This window comes from Psammomys obesus, unplaced genomic scaffold (genome assembly GCF_907164565.1).
Source record: "Psammomys obesus unplaced genomic scaffold, mPsaObe1.curated_primary_1811, whole genome shotgun sequence".
Taxonomy (NCBI): Eukaryota; Metazoa; Chordata; class Mammalia; order Rodentia; family Muridae; genus Psammomys; species Psammomys obesus.
The window spans coordinates 34,741,312-34,757,876 of record NW_026596034.1 but is presented as its reverse complement, the minus strand read 5'-3'; the positions used below and the strand labels follow the sequence as shown (position 1 = coordinate 34,757,876).

The following is a 16,565-nucleotide window of genomic DNA, read 5'->3' as shown; positions in this document are numbered from 1 at the left end:
CACACATCACATACACCACATATGCACCATACACACACACACACACATACACATACACACACACACACCACACCACACCACATACCACAGGCCGGCCTTGGCTACCTTGTTTTTCCAGCTGCTTCCGGATGTAATCAAGGGCAGAGAGCGCTGCCTGCTGTTTGGCCTCCATCTTGCTTTTCCCTGTTCCTGCAGGACACACCAACCCATCCAGTTGTGCACTCACAGAAAAGGAGGAGCCAGGACCTGGGGAAGAGAATTTGAGGAAGTGGGCAGAGGGGAGGTCTCCTGGCCTTCACCTCCATCTGGACCATGTCTAGGAGAGGTCATCAATCCCGGCCTCCTCTTGACACCTGACAACAGATGACAGCCAGATCAACCAAGAGGTTCTAGCACACCGAGTGTGGAGTCCACAGACGGCAGATGGTGTGCACTTTCCCATTGCTAGTTCAGCCTGGCTTTTACAGAGCCTTCCGGAACGAGCATAAATGGCAGGAAGGACAGGCACTTTGGGGGAAGAGGGTAGGCCCAAGGAGGAAGTTCCACCTCATACGGGACAGCTTCCCGCCTACCACCAAACACAGCCTTTTATTTCTCTCCTCCAGGGACTCTGCTTTTAAAAGATCTTTCTGTTCAACACCATCATCTCAGGTGTAATAGCCCAAGAGCAGGTAAAAATTCCAGAATTGGGTCACCCAAGGCTAAGAACACACTTAAACTCCTTGCAGATGTGTGTAGACCTTTGGGAAGGGAGCCCACGGTGGCACTCCCCATGAGCACAGATGAACTTGTTATCAAACTCAGCAAGAGCAGGGAGAACAAGCTGCAGACAGAGGCACCTGGGACTGCCTGCAATTGGCTCTCTCTACTAGTGGCAGCTGGTGGAGATGATTGCTTAGCTATAGCCTTGTAGGCATCAGACTGTTGAGCTCACTCCTTGGTGGCTTGGCTTTACTTGGGGGATCCTGAGCTCATCCAGGCCAGCTCAGCAGGCCACTAGGGAAACATGATGTTCCCTCATTAATCAGGGGCTCCCTTATTCCCCAACACCCACCCACACCCACACACACCCTACACCACTGTCCCAAATCTCACCAGCAGTCTGGTCCTCCAGGAAGGTCAGGGAGACACCCAGGTTAGCCACATACTGGGTGAGCAGGGCCACAGCCTGGATCGGGGGTGGGTCCTTGGGCAACAGGCTGAGTCCGCAGAAGGCCATAGGGAAGTCACCCACAGGCCCTGCGAATAGGACAGGGGTCCCCTGGGCCTTGCAGGCCTTCCTGTGACCATCCTGAGCCCTAGCCACGCCAGGCTCATCAGTCCCAGGTGGCCCGTCTCCAGCCTCTGTGGGCTCCTGGCCTCCCGAGGGCCTCCAAGGCCCGGGGCTGATCTGCAGCGACGCTGCCAATCGAGGTCTCCTACGCCCACCCTCGTCCGAGCTCGCCATGGCTGCACTATTTTTTTCCACATGGAGCACGTGGCACAGAGCTAATCATGAACTCCGCCTCCGCCTGGGGCTGGCCAATGGCGGATCGTGGCGCTGTGACGGATGCTGCGATCAGCCAATGAGGAAGCCAGTCTGCCAGAGCTGTGGTCTGGTTGCGTGGAGTGGGATCTACCAACCGGCCACCCGCCAACTGGGCAGCGCGAGGACGGTTCTCGTGAGGGCTCGCGCCGTCAGCCTCTGCTGTAACCTTCACCTTTGGGAGTGGACGGCTGAGGGTTTGGAGGGTTTCTGCCCAGGCTACGGCCCATCCTAGCCCTTACCTGACCGAAGTCCTTGTCCTTTGCACAGCCTAGTATCATGTTTTAAACCTTCCAGCCAAACCGAAGTACAAACTAGCCTATCTTCCCTTCCCAAAAGGGACTTTCATTTGGATTGGAAAATACCGCAGGATGTCTGTTATTTATACTGAATGGGGTAGGACTGGCAAGATGGTTCAGCAGGCATTTGCCTCCAAGCCGAGGGATCTGAGTTCAGTTCCCAGGACCCATATTTTAAGCGCAGAGACTCAAATTGCCAGAGGCTTACTGTGGTCTCCCCATACCTGCCGTGACATGCTCACTCACAACATACAAACAAATGTAGTTTTAAGTGAGGGGACTAAAGTGAAGGGAGGATAAAGAAAAATACAAGATGAAGGCAGGGGTGCAGACAATTTACATAATATGGGCCATGGAAGGTGATGCCAAGGGTTTGTAACTATATAAATATTTGCTGACACTTCAGTCCTGTGCATTTTATTGAGTGCTGAGTATATGGTACTGTATCACACTGCAGCTTATTCAAAGCAAGCCAGGAGGACCTGGGATTGACCTCACTGTGCGGATATAAATGTCTTAAAAGGGTGATATAGGATACTGGCGTGATAGACAAAATGGTGGTCTCCCCAAGATGTCCACACCATAGTCTCCAGAGCTGAGGAATATATAATGGTTCTTGCTTAGGGGGAAATCAAAGCTTCTAATCGGCTGACTTTATTTTTATTTTATTTTTGCTTTTTTGAGACAGGGTTTCTCTGTGCAGCCCTGACTGTCCTGGAACTTGCTCAGTAGACCAGGCTGGCCTCAAACTCGGAGATGGCTTCCTGAGTGCTGGGATTAAAAGTATGTTCCATCACTGCCCAGCTAATCAGCTGACTTTAAAAGACTGCATCTTGACTTATGTAGACAGGCCCAGTATAACCTCAACCACCCTTGTTGGCAGAGAATCGGAGATAGTATCATGAGGAAGATTCAAGTAGCCATTGTTAGCTTGAAGATGAAGAGATGTGCTATGAGTAAGCAGGAAGCTCCCAGATACTGGAAAAGGCAGAACACAGTGGTGACTCCTGCTCCAGCAGGCCCTGGTCATACTGTGATTTTGGCTCATTGCATCTCTGTTGGACCTCTGACCTAGAACTGTAAGAAGTTGTGTTGTGTTAGATTTTTGGTAACTTGTCTTAGCAGGGTTGAGGGAGTGGAGGGGTTGATGGGATGGAGAGGGAAGGGACTGACTTATATGACCTTTAAGTTGGCAAAGGAATACTCAGCTGATGCCAGTTCTCAGAGGATTGAGGCAGAGTTGAGCGTTTGAGCCCACCTGCGCTGTACAACAAGGCCCTGTTTCAAAAATGAATGATCTCCAGTGGCTTTTGCACATATGTACCTTAACCTAATTTAAAAAAAAAAAAACCCTATGTAGTCCCAATTATTAATCCCAAAGATATTGGCAAGATGTCATTTTTTATTATGCTATAATCACCCTCTAAAGTCTATTTTACCTAAACTATAGAGATGCTGTGTTAGGTCATTACATTTATGAAAAATATGTCCTCAGGTAACCTCATTGGCAAAGCTGGTCCACAGGGGCGAACCAGTCTGCTAAGCCAAACTTGCATCCTATAAGGAGTAGCCTGACTTCATTTTTCAATCTGAATAAGTGTGCTGACGGCAACCTGAGAGAACTACTTCATCTCATTCCCGTTTGGGGGAGAGGGGTTGTGACAGGCAGAGTTCTGCCCTTGTCTTCTGAACTCTGATTCTAACCCTGAAAACTAAGTAAGCTGTGACCTAACCCATCAGTCAAAGTGTCCGTGAAATGGGACAACAGGGCTGATGTAACTTTTTATTTTCATCTTTTTTGAGAAGTCTTTTGTGAATCTGTAACATACCCACAGGAAATGGTACAGACCCTTCACGCTGAACATGGCCTTGTGTTGTGGAACACAGTTATCTGGGCATGGCATGGCTATTGCCATCTTGAAAAGAGGTTGGCTGTGATCACCTTTTTGAGACCCTCCCTAGATCAAGTGCCCTCGTGGAAGGAGGGTGTGGGGAGGGTCTTCAGGCCCTCACCTAAAATTACAGCTGTTCCCTCCTACCCTTACATAATCTTGCCCAGCTGCAAGTACTCTCAGCAGATGCTAGAGTGTGTATAGTAGGTGGAAGGGTAAAGAGTAAAGGGTGGAGGAGCTTCTATCTATGCTCCCATGATGCAATGGGACTTTTGGGTGGTGCAGCTCTTTGGGGGATCACCCACCCTCCTATAAGTAACTCCGATGAACTCACTGGCTCACTGAGCTGGACTTGGATGGGATACTTTCTTCAGGATTCCACCGCCTCCTTTGCTGAGGTGAATAAGTTTCACCCCCCTGGGGGACAGCACACACACCATATGAGCAGCACCCAGTGAAGGAGCAGACCCGTCATCCCACCAAGCCCTTCCTCATTCTCCCATCCTCATCTCTTAATGAAGCTTTCTTACAGGTCCGCCAGCAGGGCACCTACTGTCTCTTGGCACCCTCCTCTTTGGCACCCATTCTAGGGCAGTACTCCACGAGGGAAAATGGTGACTGTGAAACAGAAAGAGGAAAGGGGCCATCTGACTCCAGGCACTCTTGTGGTTTATTAATATTTATTATTGACTTATCTTTTAGTTAAGCAGTGGTTATTTCTAATCCAGCTGTATACCCAAATCACCACACAGAGACTGTTGGGTCTAATAAGGCCTGCTGCATCCACCTGAGCCTGGCTCGAGTTTGGAGACCTGTCTTTAGCTTCTCATTTAAGAGGCGCCACTTCTGGGCAAAAGTGATTCAGCATATCCACCTTAAAATCAACCCTGCCTGGTAACTGGTACGTGGAGTTTTGTCGCTGGCCCATCTCTCCTTGCACTACCTAACCTTGTCCTCTACGTCATCTTACCTCACTTCCTTAACCCTGCCCCCTGACCCAAACCTATAAAAAGGACTGCTTTATTCACTAAACCGAGTTCCTGCTTCGACAGATCTCCCGGCTCGGTGGTGTTTTATTCCCTGGGGAATCTGGGGAGGTCCAGGCCGTCGACATTCACCATCCAGCTCAGCCACGAAGGGTGTCCAGCTGGACTGGCCACTTTCCTCTCAGCTCCACTTGCCAGATATCGACCCAGCAAGAGACTAGGATTTATTTCATTAACCTAGAGCACAATGTTGGGCAATGATTACTCCATCCTGAACCTCCAAACTCACATAGTTTCCTACCATTCAGATTTTACCCATTATACTTTCTTTTAGTTATACTTAGGTCTGGTTCATCTCTCCATGTGGTTCCAAGTTCTCTCCTGCTGACCTCTCCCCTATTTCTCCTACTCACTTCCTTCTCTTCTCCTCTGGACCAGGACGCCCCACCTATTCTCTGCATTGCTCAGCACTGGGACTGGTTGCTTAACTGACAATATAGAGAACAAATAGTGGCATGTTTACACAAACTTGAGACAGGTGATGCTTAGAATAAGCATCACAATGCAATGTCTGGATTGAAAGCAGATAATGGGGTAGAGAAATCCACATTTAAATGAACAAGAGTAGATTGTATACATTCCATAAGAACATTATACCAACATTTCCCCCTTTAAGTCCAGTAAAAGGCTCCTTTTCTTTCAATACAATAATACTTATAAAATTATAAAAAAATATTAGGTAAAATTTACATGTACAATGTCCAGTCCATGTGTATTTGGCAACTTAGGAGAAAGTATCTGATTATCTATCCTATCTTGACAAGTTTAGAGTTCTATACGTAAATTAACTTTTATCCTTATTGGTATTACCTATATGAAAATATTTTCTTAAATTCTAAGCTTAATTGTATAACTATAACTATTTGGTCTTCAACCCCACCAGAGACTTGAGAAGGAATAAAATTAGTTACTGGAGTAAATAGAAAGTGCATGTTAACAGCTTCCAAAAAATAAAAAATTGACAGAGACGGTTTGCTGCCTGAACAGTCACCCATAACTCTCTATAATGTTGGATCATCATCTTCAGCCTTCTGGCTCAGAATATTTGACAGACAAATATGTGAAGCAGGAACTATTTAGGACTTGCTTACCCTGTCTTGGCAGAGTTTGGCAGTCGACTTGTCCTGCATTTAAGCTTGCCATTTTGGGCAGAATTATGTCTGTTGTGAAACAAGGGTATTTTCTTTACCCGAGTGGCTCATTTGTCATATTTGAAGCCATCTCCATATGGAGGTTCTTCGATGCTCATCATCTTCTTTGAGGTAGGTTGGGTGCTGCCAGGAGATGACCTGTCTCGTTGTTAAAGAATCTTTAAAAAAAATAAAGACATTTTAAAATGCCATATTCTGTAGATCTCTGAAGTTTTTGAAGACTACCTATCTTTATGTAATCAACCTGTCTAAAAAAATCATATCTACCTGTTTAAGCTAAGTTGTATACTCCCGAGACAAATTAGACTAGTATCTGACATGACTATGAGTTGATTAACTAGCAATTAACTTGCATTACCTAATACCCTAAATAGTTTGTAATAGTAGTTTAAAAGTATTGGAAGTAACCTTGAATTTGTATCAATATACTAAAATTTACCAATGTATTAAAAATAGAGTTATTTTTGCATCAATATACAAAAGCCTATACCAGAGTTAAAATTATCCTTATTTGAGAATAACAAATAAAACCTTAAATTGAGTAGATTCAATAATTTACCTTTTGTCTTATTATTCCTGTAAGATATCCCTGTATTCCTTTCTTTCTTTTCAACCCCTTTTCTCCTTATCTAAGAAAGACAGAGAAAAGAAAAAAGGAAAAGAGAGAAATCTCTGAGTCTAACCTTGTTTTCTCTCTGAATAAGACCATTAATAATTTATAACCATCTCCCAATGACAATGAACATTCATAGCCACAGAAAACAACCAAAAATCTACCCAAACCCCTTTAAAGGAAATTGGATGTCGTTCTCATGGATTTCTTCTAGCTGACATTTTGGACATGCAGAAATCCTGTTGGGAGGCCCAAAAGAAATTGGGAAAGATGGTTAATTAAGCAAGCATTAACATTTGTGGTTCAGTCTTTGAATGTTGAGAAATTTCATGTTTAATAGAAGTCCTGTTTAGAACAATCTAAAATGCTGGACCCATTGAGATTAGTAGCTTTCTTCAAAGCTCTCTTGGGAGCAGGCTTCGATGAGAAACAGCAATTGAAGCAGTTGAGGCAGGAACAAGCAGAATACTGGAACATGCAAGATGCTGGAACAGATGTGTCAATGTCTCAGCATGCTGGAAGGAGGATTCTGTCAGGTTTGAGACAGCGTATCTAGTATCCAGTCCTTTTGTTCTGCAATCATATAATTTCTCACAAGCATCATACAGTTCTAAAATTATAAATGTATGAGATCTGCAGGATGAAACTAAACTGTAAACCAATATTATCTATGCCAATATAAAGAATGGCATACTAAATTTTGAGGGTATTGTAGCCAAGAATTTATTGGCCATGTATTTTTGGAGTTCTCCCTTGTAAAGGGATCAGTAATATAAATTACCATTATTATTATTGAACATACAATTATTATCATGTTGAAATCAAAACAAGGTTATATAGATCAAAATATCTTTTTGGGGCTCTTGGGCACCTGTTTTATTAGGTAGGCTTAGTTGCTATCTATCTCCTGAGAGAAGGCCTCCCATTAGCTAGACAAGCTGGTTGCCTTGAGCAATAGAAAAGGCATGTTTTAAGTAGACTTTATATAAACTCCTTTTTATATTATGCTTAGAATTTAAGCATACCCTAGGTATCTTGTACCTGTTTAGAGGTTTAGGCCAAGGTTTTTATATATGTTGTAGCTATTTTTGTCCTATCCCCTTTTTATACAGAATGTGAAGTTGTGCCTTTATAGTCAAACTTTATATAAAACCCCTTTTATCTTTAGGATTTAAGCATATCCTATTCATCTTGTACCTGGGTTTTTACATTTATTGTGGCTATTTTTGGTTTGCCCCCTTTTTGATATGGGATGGACAGTTCTGCCTTTTAAACATATGAATTATAATTTTTGAGTTTTTAGGACTTAACTAGGCTGGCATGTATTTTGCCTCCTGTGTCTTTTTGCATCAGGCATGACAAACATTTGTCCCCCATGAAGATGTCTCACGTTTGAAAGTATAAGCCAGCTTCCAGAGCAGTGTGACATCATATCTCTTTACACAAACCTAAAATTGATGTGAATCCAATCTTTAGAACAGCAAGGACATAACATCTATTATTAAGAAAAAAGAACTTACATGGTAACCTTGAGGAAAATTTGTCATTTTTAATCTTAGACTATCTCTGCAAGTGACTAAACAGCAGGAGTTGCCACCCTGGCTTTTATTATGTAAATTAGGCTGATCTGGAACTCAGAGATCTGCCTGTTTCTTTTTGCTTTGTGTTGGGATTAAAGGCATGTGCCTTCACCAACTTGTTCAAAAATTTTTTTTTCTCAAATCCATATCATTGTAACTCAAAGCCTTTAAATGAAAATCACCAGAAACAAGAAAATTTTAAGTTTTAGGTCAGTTGTGTCAATTTAGGCTGTAACAAGCAAAGCCCAGTTGATTAGTTTTTTGGAATTTAGTTGATGTTATAGTGACTTGGTGGACCCTGGTGGACCCCAGAAAGAGCTGATAAGTATCTTGCAGCCAGAGAGCTTTGAATTTTAGCCACTATTAATCTAATTGTTATTGGAAGAGTGTCCTTTCTATTGTCTGTTAACTTAGTATTCCATTCCTTGGCTTTTTCCCTATTTTTCTCCTTGAACTTTCTTGGAGAAGGCATGGAGAAGAGCCATCACCATTAAGCATATTGCAACCAGATCCGACTACTATGACAACAAAACAAAGCCAAAGGGGATTAAAACATCCTCTGCCATGGCATTTTTTTTTTTTTTTTTTAATTTTAGATGCAGTTTTAGGCCAAGCTCTGTCTAGAGGTCTGTCTGCTTCCAGTTCCTTTCTTCCCAGCCATGGTTGCTTTTGTTGCTCAAGCTGAGCTGAGCCAGCCACAGTATAAGGAAGCCAGGCTTGTGTACCCCTCCTCTTTGACTGCAGCCAGTTTTGTTATGTTAAGTCTCGGGTCGGCCCTGAGCAGGCTGTCTTTTGCTCCTGGGCCTATTTAGAGTCTCTCTTAGAGACAGTAATTGACCTGGGAGCTTTTAGGTTTTAAGTTTGGGTTGTATCACTGGGAGCTTATTTCCCTCACCAAATTATGTTAAAGTATGATTTAAAGGATGTGGATGTTTAGATTAGTTGGGCGCCATTTGTTGTGGTTTATTAATATTTATTATTGATTTATCTTTTAGTTAAGTAGCGGTTATTTCTAATCCAGCTGTATAGCCAAATCACCACACAGAGACTAGGATTTATTTCATTAAGCTAGAGCACAATGTTGAGCAAATGATTAAAATGATTACTCCATCCTAAACCTCCAGACTCACATAGTTTCCTACCATTCAGATTTTACCCGTTATACTTGCTTTTAGTCATATCTTAGGTCCTGCTGCTGAGAAGCCTCAATTTATCCTGTAGTGGCTCTCTTCCTTCAATCATCCTGTAACCCTCCAACACTGACAAAGATCACCCTAAATCTGGGCCACACAGTCCTAGAAGTGGCTCATCAGGGGTGGTTAGTGTTTGCTGAGCGGATCAATTTAAGCTTCACAACACTTCTGTGAGATAGGAAGTTAATGAAGCAGAGGCAGGATCTTCCAACACCGGACAGCTCGGGCGTCACAACCACGCCTATTTTCTGTCTGCCCTACAGGTGGCGCTGAAGGACGCAATGAGGCCTGGCTGGGGGCGGGACTTCCTGTCTCTCTGGAGCACTTCCGGCCCCTTCCGGAAATCTCTGTGTGGATGCTCCAGCAGCTGTGGGCGGCTGAGGAGTGGCGCTCCAGCTTTTTCTGTGGCCCCAGGATCAGGTGAGACTGTTGCTAGGCACCGACTGCAGAAACCAGGGACAGACCGACTCCCTCGCCGAGGCTTATCATGGACGCTTGCGATGAGGGAAGGCGGTACGGGACACGTGTGAGCACGTTACCACACACCGGTCCTCAGTTCCTCAAACTATAAATTCAGAGCCTTCATGCCTCATCCAGGTGCTAGAGTTTCTACCTTTTTTGTTTGTTTGTTTTTCGAGACAGTTTTTCTGTGTAGCCCTGGCTGTCCTGGAACTCACTTTGTAGACCAGGCAGGCCTCGAACTCAGAGAAATCCACTGCCTCTGCCTCCCGAGTGCTGGGATTAAAGGCGTGAGGCCCCACTGCCTGTCCGTGAGTTCCTACTTTTATTCAGTCCAGGGGCATTTTCGGAGAGGCTTATGGTTGGCTGTGAGGAAGAGAGGAATAGTCCTCGTCCACGGAGAGGTGGAAGAAAGTCTGCCCGCCACTGTCATGCACAGTGTTTTAATGGACGCTCCGCCCTCATCAGCATCCCAGCTCATCCCACACTCTGTATATTCTGTGGTCTGCTTCTCACAGAAGTGTTGTGAAGCTTATCTCTTTGGCACTTTCCCTGCCTCAGCGCCTTTTTCACTCACTGATCATTCTCCCTGGACCCTCTTCCAAGGTGTGTGCAGAGCTATGTTCCTGGCTGCCCTTAGGGAGCCCTCACCTGCCCATCAGCCTCCTCCCCTGTGATGGGGGTGGGGGTGGTGAGCAGTTTTCCCGAGGCCCTTCTTCTCCAGCATTAGGCTTGCATAGTCTGGTTTTTACCTGCTTCCTTGTAGTGGACTCCCCGGAGGATGCTGGGTGCTCCCCGGGAACCTTGATGCCTTTTTCATTAGATACGTTCTCTCCAGGATGGATTTCCCCAGTTCCCTGCGCCCTTCATTGTTTATGGCTGGTCCTCTCGGCACTGATGGCCCTGACCTGTCCTTCATGTGCAGCTGGAGAGATGTGCTGACTCTGCCAGGGTTCCAGCCACAGAACTGTAAGGTGAGGATGCAAATAGGGCCTGTTCTTTGGTTCTCTCCTTATCATTCACACTCAGTGGAACAGGTGATGGGGAAAGAGGACCAGGCAGCTGCTATTTGCGATGTGTATGGGCCACCCTGCTATCCAGAAAGAGAGAGGCTGTGGCTCCTCTTTCCTCCCTACCGCCCGGGTTCGGTAGATGTTTATTGGCCAGTGTCTCTGTGTCAGGGTCCTTACGGGCCCAGGAGCCCAACTTGAGGAAGTCAGGCAACCCAACCTAGGGACTGCCAGTTACATTAGAGCACTCACACCCACAGGCAGACCTGTATAGTATGGCCTTGGCTCTATTGGAACAATGGCATGGCAGGGAAAGGGAGCAGGATTTCTGCTGGCCTCTTGAGAGGGACAGCTCCAGCTGCCTTATAGAATTGAGTACATACCGGAGAGCAGGTCAAAGAGAGGGTTTTGGGGGAGGGGTGTTCTTGGTACTTGGGACAAGGGAGCCTTGTTGGTACCTTCTTGGAGCCTCAATACCCCACTGAATAGCAGGACTCAGAGGAAGTAGCTGAGGAAGTTAGAGGTTATTGGGCTCTGAGTGGGACAGTCAAGACATGGGGGCTTCCTTCTTTGAAAGCTGGTGTGAATGGAATTTCTTCAATACGAACTTTAGAGTTGGCTGCCTGGGTTTAAGTTCATGCTTTCTCTTTATTGACTCTGTCACCTGGGGCACGTGACAGCAACCCCACGCACCAGTGTCTACATCAGCGAAGTGACCAGCTTTTTAGAGCTGTCACGGGGACTGAATGAGTTACACGCAGGAAGTGCATACCTGCCATGTTACTACTGTCCTGTTCCCCTAGGACCGGACATCGCCCTTGGCCAAGAACCTGCTGTGGGAACCAACGACACCAGGGCCCCTCCCCCTGCTGCCTCCTGGTCCTGGTAAGAGTCTCCTGAGCTCCCTCCAAGGACCTCAGCTATCACACATGCATGGGCATTCCAGACCCTGGATACCAACTATCCTGTTTCCATGCCTTTTCAGGCTCGTCTCTGACCTCTCTCCCCCCCTTAGATCCCTGGGACCCTGGTGTGACCGCTCAGGACCTCCTTTTCCGGGGAGGACACTGCTACCGGTCTCAAGTTGTGCTGGATGCCACTGAGCAGGTAAGTAGTCCCTGGGTGGGATGTGTCTCACAGCCTGAGCTGTGCTGATTGACAGCCATTCCTCCACAGCTCAGCCGCTTCCTGTGGGACCACGGGGACATCGCCTTTGCACCCCTGGGGAAGCTCATGCTGGAGAACTTCAGACTGGAGGGGAGCCGGGTGAGCAGCCGCCACTGGTCGGGAGGTCGGCCACCTCCCTGGTGAGACCAAGGGTGAAAACCTGACAGGTCTTCCTGCAGGGTTACTCGAAAAAGATGACCATAGTCAGCGTGAAGAGGCTGCTTCAGGACCTCGGTGGACACCAGCCCTGGGGGCAAGTAGCCAGTGAGAAGGCAACCATGGGCAGGCCTGTGATGGGAGGTGGACAGAGCTGGGACACTGAACATGTTTTTATCACATGGCTTTTCCAGCCCTACGCAGTCATGAGCCATGAGTTAACAAAATCCCCCAGCTCCAAACAGGGAAAGGGGGACTGATAATTGGTGGGTTGTAGACACAGCTATATCCAGGTGTTCAGAATGTTGACAGGGCTCTCTGTTCGCTCTTTCACTTCCCTCTGTCTGACTTAATTCAAGTAGCAACAGGATGGCTTCTTATTCCATGGGAAGAATCAGTGTCAAGTACCACAAATCCTGGGAAAGACTTTGCTTAGCCTGCCTGGGGTCATCTGCGAGCCACTCTCTAGGAGGCACGGAAGTGTTCAGGGTTTAGAATCCAGGAATGGGTTTGGGTGTATTCTAGGTAGCTAAGAAAGAGGGTCTCTGCTCGTCCTTCACTGTTTCAGCGCCATCCTCTGCTGCTCTGTCCCTGCCTAGGTGTCCCTGGGCTTCCCTCAGCCACCGGCTCCGTCGCTTCTCCATCCTCGGGGGTCCTGTCCTGAGTAGGTCGGTGTCATTGCTCATGGGGAGGCTTCTGCACGAAGAGCTGGCTCTCCGGTGGGAACAGTTGCTGCTGGATGAAGCCTTTACCGGGGGTGCTTTGGCCTGGTTGCCCGGAAAGACGGCACGGGCTGGACAGCTGGTCTTCCCTAGTGGCGGTGCCTTGGACAAGCTGTGTATCCTTTCTTCTTTGGTGGGGATCCTGAGGTCATCCACAGACTGGTCCAGGGCAAGAATGATATGGGTGTCCAGACTCCAGTCCTTGACCCCAAGGCTCAGATTTCCAGGACGTCAGTGTGAAATCAGGTGGCAACCCCCGGGTCCTTGAAGACCCAGGACACATCCAGCTTCGAGGGCCTGTACGGCAGGTAGTGTCCAGCACTGTCCAGGGTGAAAGTAAGAAGCCTTCCTCTCCCTCCTCCCTTCTTATCCAAGTACCACCCCCAACACACACCGCGAGCCTGACCTGTCTGTCCTCCCCAGCGCTTCTGGCCGTCCGCTCTGACTACCACTGTGCCATGTGGAAGATTGATAAGCGGAGGCCACCAGCACCCCTGCAGGTGCTGCAGGTGGAGAAGGGGGCCACTGGTATCAGCCTCAGGTGAGGCATGTGGGCTTCCTGGGATAGACAAGGGTCTGGGAGACAGGCTGACTTGCTGGATCGTAACAGCACCCTGTGCCCTGTAGCCCTCACCTGTCAGGAGAGCTGGCCATCTGCAGCCGTTCGGGAGCTGTGTGCCTGTGGACCCCACAAGATGGGTAACTCCCCTTCCCCCCAAAACCTTCCGTCCCAAAGCAGAACCATGGCTTTTGCTCCATGGCTCAGTCCTTCCGCCCAGCCCCTCAACAACCTTGTGTCCCCAACCCCCACCAGGCCCACACTCAATGGCCTGCCTTCCTCCTCAAGGCTGCAGCTAGTGTACAAGGACCCTGAGACACTTGCCTTCCGGGATCCATCTCCCTGGCGCTGGGCAGACTTCACTGCCCACCCGCGGGTGCTGACTGTGGGGGACCGCACGGGTGTGAAAATGATTGATGTCCAGGTATTGGTGCGAGGGGTCGAGAAGCAGTAGAGCCAGCCATGATGGGCTGTGGGGGGCCCGCCTCCAGCTTGAAGACTCAGGCTGACTGTGCTGTGTTCTATCCAGGGCCCCCCAGGCTGTGGCTTGCTCCTCTTCCGGGCCGGGGCAGAGGCTGCCTGCCAGAAAGGAGAGCGGGTGCTGCTTGCCCAGTACCTCGGTCAGCCAGGCCCCACCTGCACTCCTCTGCATCTCATCTGCACCCAGGTGAGCGGCAGCCTCCTCCAAGGTCTGCCTGCTAGCAGGCCTGATGCATAGCCATAGGAACCAGGGAGTGATGGGCCCCCTTGCATGTGACCTCACTAAGGCCAGGCGGACTGGGTCATCTGCAAAACCAGATCAGGACCTGGGAGAAGCTAGGGGTTGACTCTGGCTCAGGTCCCCAGGCGACACAAGTGTCTACTGTTGGGTGTGCAAGGGTGGATGTCAGGGACTTCTAAGCAAGGCTGTTTTCATGCCTCTTAGGAGAACCATTCTGGGATGGTGCTGCCTGCCCAGGAAATTGGAAAATGTTTTACGTTTGGTAGGCCAAGTTAAGAGGGACTTGAAGGCTGATAGGAGAGCCCTCCTCTGGGTGCTGGGTACATCCTAAATGCTGCTCGGCCTGGAAAGAATTATTGAAGGCTGGTATCAGCCATCAGCCAAACCCACCTCTCCCCTTCAGTTCTCGATCTACCTGATGGATGAGCGCCTCCCCCTGGTACCAATGCTCAAGTGGGATCATGGCCTGCCCTCTGCACCCCTGCTTGCTCGCCTGCTACCCCCAGCTAGCCCTGGCTGCCCACGGCCCCTGCTACTGGGGGGTCAGGGTGGACATCTTCAACTACTGCAGATAGCAGGTCAGCCAGGCAGGCGGGTTTGAGCGGGTGGGAGGGCTCATAAAGACATGCTAGGGCTGGGGGTGGCATGCCTAGCTCTCTGTCTCTTCTCCAGGAGAGGGGGCCTCCATGCCCCAGCTGGCCGGCCCTCCTCAGTCTCTGCCCTCCATCATGGACTCCCTCTCTGCCTTTCCCCTGCTGGAACCCAAGAGGCAGCAACAGCTGCAGGAGCGCCTAGAGGCACCAGTCATAGGTGCGATGGGCAGAAGGGGGTTGGGGTTGCTGTGGGGAGGTGTTGCCCAGCCCTGCAGCTCTTCTCCTTTCCTGTCTAGGTCTGGCCGCTGCCCCACCCTGTGCCTCTGCCCCAGGGCTGTTGTTCTTCCAGCTCTCAGCAGCCGGGGATGTCTACTACCAGCACCTACACCTCCAGCCAGCCTCCAGTCCTGGAGGAGAGCCACCTGACCACCCAGCACCAGCGTGCCATACACCTAGGGCAGCAGCACCTCCTGTGGACCAGGGGACGACGCCCTCTTGGACCCCTCAGGCCAGGGCCCATTGCAGCCGCTGGCTGGAGGCCCTGATGGAGCTGGCCCCAGCTCGTCCAGTGTGGGCTGCGCCCACCTTCTCCCACCGCCGTTTTCTGGGCCACATGGAGCTGCAGAAGATCCAGGGGAGCCTGCCACAGAAGCTACGAGCAGCCATGGCCAAAGGGAAGCTCCTGCGGCCTGGGGATCTGGGTACACTCCCCAGGGCAGAGCCGCCTCCTGCACCTGAGTGCAGCCAGAAGGATGAGCTCACTGAGCGCTTGGCAGAAGCCTGGGAAGGCCGGGCAGCTGCCTGGTGGAAAAGACATCAAGGTCAGACCTCAGGGCCCCAGACACAGACCAAGAGACCCAAGCGCAGGACTCCGCTTTCTAGCACCTTCTCCTCATTCACGAGCTACGTGGACTTCCCAGATACCAGCAGTGCCCCTCAAAGCCAAGGCCTCTCTACCTCAAAGGCCTGGTCTCAGCCACCAGGGACTCTATCCTCCCAGGAGTTAACACAGGATGGTGAGAAGCGACAGACCCTCCGAAACCACACGGCCAAGCTGCCACTTCAGGACACTCCCAGACCTGTGGCTACACCGCCTTCCCAGGCCTCCAGCCTCCGGGCCATGCCCCTCAGACAGCGAACACCAGTCCTCTCTGGCTCCCATCCTCCCCGGAAGAAGCCACGAATGGGCTTCTAAGTGTGAAAAGCTATGCCTGAGAACCTAGCCTTCATCCTAGAGACTTGCTTTGAGTTTAGCCACTCCAGAGCAGACCCTCTACCTCCCAAAGCACTGTCCTATGGAGACTTGAGCAGTTTAGAGCCAGGCTAAAGCAATGGGGAACAGTCTATTTTGTGTATTTGATGGCAGGTTATTTGAGAGAGCCAGCTGCAGAAGCTGCCTCAGGGTCACTGATGTTGGTACCCTGTGGGTCCCAAGTTCCCCAACTCATCCAGTGTGGGCTGCCCCCACCTTGTACTGCCATTTTTTGGGCCACAGAGCATGCCATAGAAGCTCTGAGCAGTCATGGGGTTTTGGGTATATTACCCAGGGCAAAGCCCTCACCCCCTCCACCTCAGTGCATCAGGGTTGCTGGAAAATATAGCCACTGTGTCAGTGTTAGCCTCCTGTCCTCAAAGGAAATGAAGTTGGGTCAGGGCCCTGTGTGCCCCCTGAGGTGGCACAGTGGGTCACCACCTGCTATTGTGGGTAATATCATGGGGACTATTGTGTAATAGTCCACATAGGTTCTGTAGGAGTTGATACTTTAACTCTGGCTCAGGGATTAAATAAACGTGTCCACTGGCCATGAGCTGGATGGTCATGTGGGCAGAGAATATGGTGTCTGGTATGGAAAGCTCTGCTCCCTCTACCTTGGAGACA

General features: G+C 49.2%; 2 protein-coding genes across 5 annotated transcripts in view; one reads left to right on the top strand and one right to left on the bottom strand.

Annotated features, from left to right (window-relative positions):
* Adad2 (adenosine deaminase domain containing 2) overlaps positions 1–1,450 on the bottom strand; it is a 3,704-nt gene extending 2,254 nt beyond the window's left edge. Inside the window, exons 1-2 of the mRNA XM_055620741.1 lie at positions 1,096–1,450; positions 106–246 (exon numbers count right to left, since the gene is read on the bottom strand). Coding sequence (XP_055476716.1) covers positions 106–246; positions 1,096–1,447 — 493 coding nt within the window. The 5' untranslated portion in view covers positions 1,448–1,450. The remainder of the gene's footprint in view (positions 1–105; positions 247–1,095) is intronic.
* Positions 1,451–9,658: 8,208 nt separating this feature from the next.
* Positions 9,659–16,519, top strand: Taf1c (TATA-box binding protein associated factor, RNA polymerase I subunit C). Of its 4 annotated transcripts, none has more exons than XM_055621572.1 (16): positions 9,659–9,719; positions 10,092–10,364; positions 10,597–10,732; positions 11,572–11,653; positions 11,784–11,875; positions 11,945–12,034; positions 12,115–12,188; positions 12,691–12,929; positions 13,033–13,149; positions 13,237–13,354; positions 13,441–13,512; positions 13,661–13,796; positions 13,902–14,039; positions 14,497–14,671; positions 14,766–14,903; positions 14,983–16,519. In XM_055621572.1, exons 3-16 carry the CDS (start codon positions 10,598–10,600, stop codon positions 15,879–15,881), a joined length of 2,505 nt encoding a protein of 834 aa, XP_055477547.1. In that variant the 5' UTR covers positions 9,659–9,719; positions 10,092–10,364; position 10,597; the 3' UTR covers positions 15,882–16,519. The 4 variants fall into 4 exon arrangements, with proteins under 4 accessions (XP_055477547.1, XP_055477546.1, XP_055477544.1 ...); XM_055621571.1 differs by having other exon boundaries at positions 13,628–13,796; XM_055621569.1 differs by having other exon boundaries at positions 13,033–13,354.
* Positions 16,520–16,565: the final 46 nt, after the last annotated feature.